The 10,834-nt window shown below is 53.3% G+C and overlaps 1 protein-coding gene across 1 annotated transcript; it reads right to left on the bottom strand.

Moving 5' to 3' along the window:
• Positions 1-268: 268 nt before the first annotated feature.
• LOC309622340 (NUT family member 2G-like) lies at positions 269-7,838 on the bottom strand (the record flags this gene model as incomplete). The annotated part of the gene is made up of 7 exons (XM_082409441.1): positions 269-1,063; positions 1,585-1,701; positions 2,103-2,398; positions 2,852-3,024; positions 4,072-4,200; positions 5,154-5,868; positions 7,823-7,838. 7 exons carry the CDS (start codon positions 7,836-7,838, stop codon positions 269-271), a joined length of 2,241 nt encoding a protein of 746 aa, XP_082265567.1.
• Between the last annotated feature and the right edge of the window lie 2,996 nt (positions 7,839-10,834).

The raw sequence follows: 10,834 nt of genomic DNA on the forward strand, positions 1-10,834 counted from the left end.
AGAAGATGACAGTGGCCTGAGAGCATTTCCCACCAAAACTATCTTTATTCACAATTTACATACATCACTCCAAAGGTCCTGCCCACACCCACCTCCCCCACCTCCCTAACCCCCCACAATCGCACTTCCCCTCCCCGCCCTGCTGGTCCTGCCCTCCCTCCCTTCCCCCCACATCCTCCAGGATCAGCACTGGGGTGAGGAGGAGCCCCTAGGCTCCCCTGGGGGCCGCCCTGGGGGGCTCGCCCTGGAGGGCCGGCCCGGCTGTTCCCTACTGGCTGCAGTGCTTCCTCTTCTTCTTCCTCCTCTTCCCTGTGACAAAAGTGTCACGCTTTCTCTTTCTCGGCTGTGAGGGGCGAGCCAGCCCCAGAGCCAAGGCTGGCCTCGCAGAGACCCCGTGGCCAGCCCCGGGGATGGACAGCTTCTCAGCAGCGGCTGGGCGCCCACACAGAGCCCGCTTCCTCGACTTGGGAGCGGCTGGTGGAGCTGGGCTGGGGCCTCTTCTCTGAGGGGAGGGGTCCTGGGGAGCTCTCTGGGCCCCCCAACCTCCAGGGGAGGCCAGGCCTGAGGCAGGGGCAGGACTCTGGGACAGCCAGCAAGGCAGCAGGCTCTGCGGGGAGGCAAAGAGGAAGGCCAGGCTGGGGAGCTCCTCCTCGTCCTCACTGGACGCGTCCCTGGGCCCTCGGGCCTCCCGAACAGGAGACGCCTCTCTGAGAACAGACGCATCCCTGGGTCCCAGTAGAGGGCCAGTGTGCCTTTGACCCTGGGGAGGGGAGGGCCGTCCGGCAAGGAATGGAGAGACCTCCTGACGTCCTCGACAGGGAACAAAGACTTTGGGCCTGAACGGGCCAGTGTCTGCTCGGATGGGCCTATGAAGAGCCTCAAAATCACTCTCTGGTGGGCAGGCTTCATCACTGACCCCTCGATGGCGGTCTTGGTCGTGCCTCTGGGCACCTTGGCCGGCGTGGGACTCAGATGGACTTGAGCCCATTCCGGGTGCACTGTGGCTCGGGGCTGCCGGCCCACCCTCGTCCTCTTTCAAGGCCAGGAGTCGTTTCTGCACCAGCTGGTAGGAGGGAGGAGGACAGTGACGGCTCCACACGCACGTGTGAGAGGAGGAGCACTGGGCAGTGGGACAATGGCCCTGGGGGGGAGGAGGGGACGGGTGACCCCAGGACTAGACTCCAAATACAGACACGGTGGCATTCCTGCCATCCTCCTGCACCTTATTCCCAGCTGTGTGTCCTTCCCTCCGCTCCCGGCTCCCCATCCTCTCCTTCCTATCACCCTGCACTGTACCCACCCCAGAGAGGGCCCTTCCCCATGCCAGGTCTCCGAGGTAGGGAAGGGATGGACAGAGCCATGTGGGCCTCCTGTTCTGGGGCCCTAGCTCTCGCCTGCTCACTGGGGTCCCTCCGTGCCCTGGTCTTCCTGGGTGTCCCTTGTCTCCCCTGTTCTACCTGCGATCCCTCCCTCCTCTGGCTCCCCTGGGCCACCTGGTTTCCCCTGTCCCCTGGATCACCTGGGGTCCCCCCTCCCCTGGAGTCCCCTGGCTCCCTAAGTGTCCCTCTCCCTCCCCTGGCTCACTTCTTCAGGGGTGAGTCCTTCCTCCTGCTCCAGCTCCTCAGCAAGGGCCAAGAGATCCAGCTGTGGGTCTGGGGAAAGCAATTCTGCCAGGAATCGAGGGTGAATGACTGCCTCCACCTTGGACAGAAAGAAGAGGCTGTGAGCATCCTTGGCCAGGAGTGGCCTGTGACACAAGAAGACCAGGAGGGAAAGTGAAAAGCAGAGACCCACCCCCACTCTCCTCCACAAGGCGGGGATGGTCAGCACACACACAAACACACACACACACACATACACACATGCACATACACAGTCACACACAAAAGAGCACATATACAGATGCACATAAACAGACACAAAGGCATACACACAGACACAAACATATACACACATACACCTGCGTAAACCTCCCCTAACACCAGGCTCAGGAACAAGGAGCTGAGCTTAAGTCCCATCGGCCTGAGCAGAACCCAGATCTTGGGTGATGATAGTTCCATGCCCTGGCATCTTGTAGACCCCAGGTTCCAAGCCCCGCCTACCATGGTGACAAAGTCTTCCTGGGAACACAGCTTGTCAATGTAGCTCAAGAGACCCGGGTCCAAGTAGGTGCTGTCCTCTTCCTGCTTCAGCTCATTTCCATCCTCTCCACATTCTGCATCTGATTCGCCAGTGGCTGAGTGGACGGGCCCCACCAGCGCCTCCATGATGTCCACATACTCCCTCACAGCCTCAGGGGGAATCTCCTTGGGCGCCTTGGGCTCCGGGGTCCGCTGGGATCTGTGTGGCTTCGGGTGCGAGGGCTGGGCCCTGGGGCCGCACATCCTGGGAGCACAGGCTGAGGCAGAGCAGGAGGAAGGGAAGGAAGGTGAGGGACTCCCGGTCCACCTCCTGACCACCGACCGCACGTTGGTGAGGGCATTGTTTGGGGGACATTGATGTGGGTGTGGGAGGGGCCAGGACCATCTGAAGCCTCATGCACAGTTGGAGAGGGGAGGTTAGGGGGTCATCTAAGAGAGTCACAAGTAAGGAAGTGGGGAACCTCCAATTTTCTAGGGGTCTCCCCTTCAAGCCCACTACTTAGGCAGACTTCGTGTGGGGTCCTTTGACAGGGAGGTGTGAGAGGAGTTACAAAACTGACCAAGTCAATACCCCGTAGTGACAAAGGGCAGCTGAGACCCCACCCCCCCACCCCCCGCCTCGGTGGCTGTTTTGGTTGAAAGACCAATGCCCCTGTCTTGAAAGAAAAGGATCCACATGGGGACGGTGGCCAAGCCTAGGCCCCTGTTACCTGTGCCTTCAGCTCCAGTGGGAAGCTGGGTGCCTGGCTGAAGGCCCACTTTCGGGGCTGGGGGCCCCCGAGGATCCAGCTTCGGTGGGGCTGGAGGAGGCAGGTCCTGCGCGCACTGCATCCACTGCAAATGCTGAATGTGCGTCTCCTCCTCGGCCGCAAATTCCATGAACCTGGGGGGTGACGGAGACACAGGCCACCCTGAGAAAAAGGCCTGGGTTCTGGAGCCCAACAAAGGCAGCCAAGAATGAGGCACTGGGAGAGGATGTGCCTTGGGGCCGTCAAGGCCCTGTGAGGTGCTGTCCACAGCAGAGAGCTGCTCCTGGAAGTGATAACAAGATCTGGGACCCTTCCTGCCTCACCAGCACTGGAGGGCATTCAACAGCATAGACCCAGGTCGCTGAATTGAACCAGGTCAACGGGACACATGGCTGACCCAGGGGGCACCCTCCTCATGCCCCCCATCCCCATCCAGAACCACATGAAGGGCTGACAGCCAGAGGCTGGAACAGGCATGTGTTCCCCACAGGGGTCCTTGCCCGAATCCAGGACCCTGGGCTGGGAATGAGAGTCCTGGAAGATAAACCTGGAGACAGGGCCCAGGAGAGGCTGGACGATGTGGATGCTGAGCTTAGAGGAGAGGCCTTCCTTTCCTCTGAGAGGCACTCGTTTGTTTGGTTTTGTTTCTTTAACCAAGGGGATTACCATGGAGCAAACACTGGAAGGGCCGGAGACCCTTGGGCTGACGACAGCTGGCTTCCCCAGCTTCTTCAGGGATTCCAGGGTACCCACTTAGGCCACTTTTCATAAGGAGAGGGGGTCCCAAATCTATGTCAGTGGCCGCCAGCCACCCACCACTAAGGAAGCAGCAGGCTGGCGGGTGGAGCTCTTTCCCCGGCCCAGCCCATATGGCCGGAGTTGGACCCCTACTGGACTCACAGCTTCACCCTGCCCCGTCCTAAGACCTTCATATCAAGGCAAGGGTAGGTCAAAATCAGGGGAAGGCAGAGCTCCTGGTGGAGGAAGGACAGAAGTCTCAAACTCTCAAGGTGAGGGAGGGGTTTCTGGAGGACAGTAGGGCCCCTGGGCTGCGGGGACCGTGTGCTGGGTGACAGCCCTTCTCCTCTGTCCTCTCTGATGAGCACCCTCACGGCCAGACCCTGCCCTCACCCACTCGCCTCACCCTCCACGCAGCCCCTGGGCCCAGGACGCTGACTCACTTTTCCGCCATCTTGTAGTAGATCATCCGGTCAAGGTTGCTTATGCGCCGCCATTCCTGCACGGCCCTCCACAGTCCCTCCTCCTGCGTCATGCTGGGCTTCAGGCGGGCCAGGGATCGAAGCACTGGGCTGTAAGCCCTCGGGGTCAGTCTCTGGGCACAGCCCAGCCCCCACCTGCCTGACCCCACCCGACAATGTGGACCACACATCACTCAACACAGCATGACTGAGCGACAGGAGGGTGAGAGGCGGGTGTCTGGGAGGGCAAAGACAAGCCTTCCCGGTCACTGCTGTCACCGCCTCACACTCACTCAAGGATGACCATCCACTCCCAGGCTAGAGCTGGGACATTTTGCCTTGGGGAGCTCTTTTCCTCTTCAAGCCTGCATTTTCATCATAAAAATCACTATCATCAATGAGGCGTGGCATGTGCCAAGCAATCTGCTAACACTTCATAGATTAGCCCAAGGAGTCTTCTGCACAGTCCTCTGAGTGAAGTGTAATTGTCCCCTTTTTACGAGGGACCGGAGGTTTAGGATGCAAATGCCTGCCAGGCTCACAAGTCTAGTGGGAGAGAGCCCACACCCTTAGGAGAGCTCTACCATCACCCTGTTCCTAGTGGAATTCTCCACAACGAAGTGGAGGCATGCATAAAGCGCCCTCCTGGGCCCCGCGCTCCTCCCCCTCCTCTGAAGTGACCTCCCCTGGCCATGTACGCTCAAGTCCTGTATGAAGGACACGGCACCACAGGACAGTGCGGCATCCACTCCTTGGCTCCTCACCTTACACCACGACCCTCTCTGACTGCAAGTCTTCAGTCCATATTACCATGAGAATCATGGAAGAGCAAGCTGGCCAGACTCACAGGGTGGTGGGGCCAGTTGAGATAGGGCACATTTCAGTCCTGATGTCACGGACTGGTAGGCCCACCCATGTGACCGACAATGTGCCTTCTCATAGCATGGACATGGCCCTCACACCTTCCTTCCAGTATCCCTAGAAAGCTAACGTGCGAGTCCATCCCCAGTTCCTCTTTATCTAAAAGCTCCCATAAGCTCAGGACCCCCTGAGCGTTCACTCACATGAGAAAGCAGGAAAAAGCTTCTGCATCAGGACTCCGGTGAAAGTGTCTCCGGGCCAGGGGCTTGAGGTGTTGCCAACGTCGGAAGTTACTGTACACGCTTTGGGTGTTAGAGGAGCCATCCTGCGAGGCGTTGGGCTGGTTGGTGGCCAGGCGGCGCTCCCTGGAAGTGCCATGTGGCCATGGCCCAGAGTTCACTGGGCGAATGATAGGGGCCAGCTGGGCAGCTGGTGGTGGAGCTTGAGGAGGAAAGCCTGGGGTCCAGCCTCCCTTGCCAGCCTGACTAACTCCAACAGCTGGAGCAGTCACAACGGTCCCCATCACAGGGGTTGCTATGAATACGGGTGCAGGACATGCAGCACTCCTGCTGAGGGCCCCTGGAACGCTCCAGTTGAGGGGGGCCTGAGTAACGACAAAGGTCTGAGTCTGGGGGGCCTCCACTGTCCTCCCTTGTGACCTGACTTGGACAGTGAGGTTGCAAGCCCCAGGGACACTGGGGCCATGGCCACCATTAACCACCAAAGGCGTCCTGGGGAAAGCTGGCAGCAGCAGGCTGCTGCCAGGAGGGAATGCTGGGGTGATGGGACGTGGCAGGTGCTGCTGCCAGGGTGGCCGGTGCTGGGCGCCAGGAATGGGTGGAGGGAAGGGCACTGCCGTGAAAGTAGACAAGGAGGCACCGGGGTTCATGGTCACATCCGTTCCCAGCACTGGACATGCTGTTGAGGCAAAGGAAAGGAGTGAATGGAGGAGGAGAATGGGCAAGTGGGACCGAGGCTTTCTGTGGCATCAGAGTGTACATCTCCACAGGTGAGGGACACTTGGACAAGGGAAACTGTGCAGCGTGCAAATGTCTTCAAGTGATTTTCATGCCCTGACCTCCAGTTGAGAATTATTCCACTGGTGACCCCGCGCCCATCCACCAAGGTCCCTGAACCCTGTCTGCCGAGAAGAAATCGCCTCAGCAAGCACTGACTTGGAGAGCCTCCCTAAGGCACCCCCTGGCACCTAAGCCTCACAGGCTGTCTCCCAAGACCTGGAACTGGGTGGACATCCGCTCTGTGAGAAATGCCCCTCAGCCGGCGTACTAGCAGGTAGGGACCTTCTCCAAGGTAAGTTCTAGGCCCCCAAAGGCCCTTTGTGGACAGGCACTGTGTAAAATATTGGGGCCCCACCTCCTCCTCAGTCCTCCTTTTCCTGATGCTCAGTATAAATCCCCTCTTTCTTTCCTAGCCTCACAAAACAAAACAAAATGCTGGAAAATATCTCTCTAATGGAATCTTGATACAAACCCTTAACACTGGCCCAGAATGCACCTGCATCTCAGAACAACCCACAGCAGACATGTAACATGGGCCAGGTCCTGCCACCCCCTCCCCAGTGCCCAGAGTCACTGTCATCACTCAGGAGTTCTGTTCCTAGGAGGCGGTGCGGGTTGGGGGGGGTCTGAGAAGTAGGTGCGTGTCCCTTAGATTCTGTCATTTCACAGCCAGTGATGGCTGCAGAGGATTAAACAAGGGCCAAAGAATTGTCATGTTACATTGGTCGTGGGAGGACAGACCGCCTGTGGTCCTTCCCCTTCCAGCTCCCAATAATGGAAAGACAATCTAAGAAGCAGGCATAAGCCAGGTGCCATGGCGATCAAGTTGTCTGGAACACATCCTTGTTCAGGAGAACAAGGTACACACCACGGTGCACCTAATTAATTAGAACAGGTGTCATAGGACGTTTAATAATAACACAGAAGATCGTCTTCCTGCCCCTGGGCTACACTCCTTCCCCCTTTAAAAGAGGAAGCAGCCTTCACAGACAATCCACCCATAACAACCCCACTCCACATCTGTCCCCTGTCCATGAAGGAGTGACATGAAATATGAACAAACTCTTCCTCTCAAGGCAGCCTGAGAGTCCACCATGAGATATGGGACGAGATGAAGTAGGTCTGAAGTACTGCGATTCCACAAAAGCAAGAACAATTCAGAGCAACTCAGGAATCTGAGCCCTCTCTTGGCTGAAGTTACACGGTTGCCCATCCCCTGTTGAATCCAAAGCAACAGTTGCCTGAACTGAGAAGTGAGCTCTGGGCTGGGAGGAGTGGACGAGGTGTGGGCTGCGGCAGTTAGAGTAACCTCCTGCCTAGCTCTCGGAGAGGACACTTCACTGCAGGTGTGGCCACACACAGCCCCACTGAATAGTTTTCTCACCAAGACCATCTCTCCCCACGGCCCCCTTAGATACAGTATGCTCCTGTTCAAATGCCTTAGAAAGATATGGTGAGGCAAGCTTCAGGTGCCTCAGGAACACAAGACAGGTCTAGGCTTTCCTCATGACCCTCCCTGTGTCACCACCAGGACATCACACACATCCTTACACACACGTTTCAAAGTGGCTTGTCTCCCTTCTAGAAAGAATCAACCTGCCTGCTGCCATCCTTTCTCCATAGCCAGGGCAATTCCTCTTGATCCACCTCCAATGACCCCTCCTCCCCAGTGCAGTCTCAGGTTTCTTCAGGCTCCCCAGTCTCCCCAGGTGAAATGTCCTCGTGTGTCCAGGGCTCTCTTCTCCCTCTACTTCAGTCCAACTGTGTGCCCACCGTGAAGTGTCACGTGTGAACCCGAAGGATGTGAGGGATGGCAGGGTCTCTGAGAACACACCCCCAGCCTATAGGCTTACCTCCTTCTGAAGCCATCCTGCAGGCTTGGGCACGGACTACTGCTGCCTGGTAGCCTCAATGAGAAAAGTCAAGACCAGGACCCAGAGAGTGACCTGCTTCAGCAGACGCTCAGGATCCAAGTGAAGGAGGGGCAGGTTTGAATCTAAACATTCTGCAGTGAGGGAGGGGCAGAGGGCACGTGGGTCTGGGTAGGGTGGGGGTGGGGAGACATTCCACGAGGGCTCTGGCAGGTAGGCAAGAACCGGAAGTTCCTTCCACCTCACACAGTGGCAACACAATTGGCGTGTGCCTCTTTATGCAGTTTATAAACTGTTTTTTTGATTCAAGGCACCGAGGTTGGACTTGATGTTCCCTTCCTTTCACTTCTTTTTCCATCAACCTAGTTTTGTGTCCCTCAACACACTCTGCTTCCTACCTGGCTCTTGACTTACTTCAACAGAGACTAGACTTTCTGAACAAAATTCAGAACTGTTAGTCTGATAAACACTTGGGTATTTATGGCCACATGGAACTGAGTATTTGAAATTAGGATTGTCTCAGCAGATCCAGTGTCTTTGACTGCTGTATATACATCACTCCTAAGGGAGTGGTCCTTGTGCTCCAACCAACATCCAGCAGGACCAGCCTTACTAATGACCCTTTGTGCTGGAAAGCCCCCGTCCATCAAAAAACCGTCATGCAGCCCCCATGTCCAAGACCAGAATTCACTAAATGTCTTTCTCATAGTATTCCATGGTTGTAAAAGATTTAGTTTTTTACCTTTTAAATGATTTTAGTGTAATATTTTAAGCGAGTAACACCTTCTCATGGTTCAAAATTAAATTGTGCAAAATGGAATATGCAGTGGCGAGTCCTCCTCCCACCTCTTTCCCCTGTCAACCCAATCCTCTTTCCCGGAGGAAACCAGTGTTATCTCTTTCATTAAAATCTTCCCAGAGATACGTCATGCAACTAAAAACGAAGGCAATCTGTTTTCAGTTTTTAAAATGCCTTCATTTTTTTTTCTAGTTGAAAATTCATATATGTTCCTATATATCTGAGGATATTTCCAATGATTGTCTTTGTACAGGTATCGTGGCTCCTCTGTTTCTGCACTAGATTCCTAGAACAACAATTTCTAGTCTCTTACATTTCAAAGACCTGAAAGAATAGGGTGGCTTGATCTAGTAAAGAAAAGTAACAAATGCCTAACTGAATTTGACTTTTGAATTTCACATAAACAATGAATTCATTTTTAGTACAACTTTGTCCCATGCAACATTTTGGACATAGTTTTACTGCAAATTCTTTCCCTGTTTATCTGAAATTTATGTTTAACTCGAAATCTGTATTTTATCTGGCAACACTACCAAAAAATTAGAACATACTAAGCTATTATCAGTTACTCATCCTTATGAGAAAGAGAACTTGGAGTGACGAGACTCAAGTGTGCATCTTGGCTCCAACAGAAAACACAATTGTAAACATACACAAAATCTGCAGGCTCTTTGGATGAAATGGATTTGGAAGAGCCATCATATAGCACTGAACATCTTGGCTTAGTAGGGGTAAGGACAGAAGTAAGGAACAAGAAGGCAGAAAATCTTCTTCTCTTTCCTTATGTTAAAGGGACTAAACATCCTAGAGCCCTGGTTTTTCTAGGTGTTAAAAGTCCACTACCCATGAGATGGATGTGCACCTTGACACAATGCCAAGAGTTTATCCACCAGTGTCCAATCCCCATTCAGACAAGCCCACTTCCATCTAAATCCTAGCCTGCAAGCCCTGCTTACAAGTTTGTTAATTTCCTGTCTGCATTACATACACTTGCTCTTTACAATCTAGGCTCATCGTTGCATATGGCCCCATCTGCATGGGAATGATGGTAGCATTCCTTTTACAAAACTTGTCTGATTATTATTTTCATATTGAGAATCCATGTCAGTCAGTTTACCACTATCAAAATGATATGAAAGAGTATTCGTGGTTTGTGTTGTGAGAAGAGAGGACTGTTAGGAAACTTGTCAAGGGAGATGAAGGCTGAAAACCTCAGAGGATGGCAACCAAATCTCTTGCGAGACGAGATTCTCTCACTGCTGTAGCTGCAGTAGAACTCCAACTGATTGTGGGGTGTTGGGGAAGGAAACAGAGGTTTAGAAGGACTGTTCCACAGTGTGAAAAAGACTCCTGTTGGTGCTTAAGAAGTTCCTTGCCCCTTGTTAGGAAAAATTGACTCAGAAGAAGATGAGAAGATAAGGTGAGACTATTTCAAGCAACAGCATGGTGAACTTTATATCTAAAGAAACTCCTGTCGGGGACTGAAAAAAAATAAACAGTTTGGGAATATCGCTCAGTACTGGAGCTTTTACAATGAAGGAAAACTCATATGATTTTCAACCAATAACTTCATACTAGAGGGATGGTGAGGCAAAATATTGTACCCAGGCACTCGAGAAAGGCAGGCTTCCTTGTTGCTTCCTCCCTTTGTTCAGTCATTCAACCAATTATTTACAAGATTCTCACTCATAATTCTGATACAGTATTTGAAGGACTCTTCTCAAGGCCGCTGATACAAAAATTGCACTGTGCAAAAATTAGCCAGTCCCAATTCTGCAATCACTTTTGTAATACTTCAAAATCCTACACCCCAGAGACAGAGATAATCAAATTAGCCCAAATGTAATTTGGGAAGAGTAGTCACAGAAGGGAGTATCTAAAAGTCCTTTGGATCATGATCTCTGACTATTCCTGCACAGAGGCTGCGGGCAGGCATTGACTACTGAGAAAAAACATCTCTGGACATGCATCACAAGCCTCAGAAGACAGTTCATCTTCCACTCAATCACGAAACGTTAAAGAAACGAAGAGATACCATGTTTGTGTCTTGTGGAGTTTTCAAGTCTGTGCACTTGGAGGCGCTTAGTGCTGTTAGATGTGAGGGGTTTTCAGAGGCATTCTGTTGAGTGAGAAATGCTCTAATCTTGCAATTGACCAGAAAGAGGATCTGATGATTGAAGTTTCTTTGGGAAGTA

Source organism: Balaenoptera borealis (genome assembly GCF_965194805.1).
Source record: "Balaenoptera borealis genome assembly, contig: HAP1_SCAFFOLD_2183, whole genome shotgun sequence".
NCBI classification, from domain to species: domain Eukaryota; kingdom Metazoa; phylum Chordata; class Mammalia; order Artiodactyla; family Balaenopteridae; genus Balaenoptera; species Balaenoptera borealis.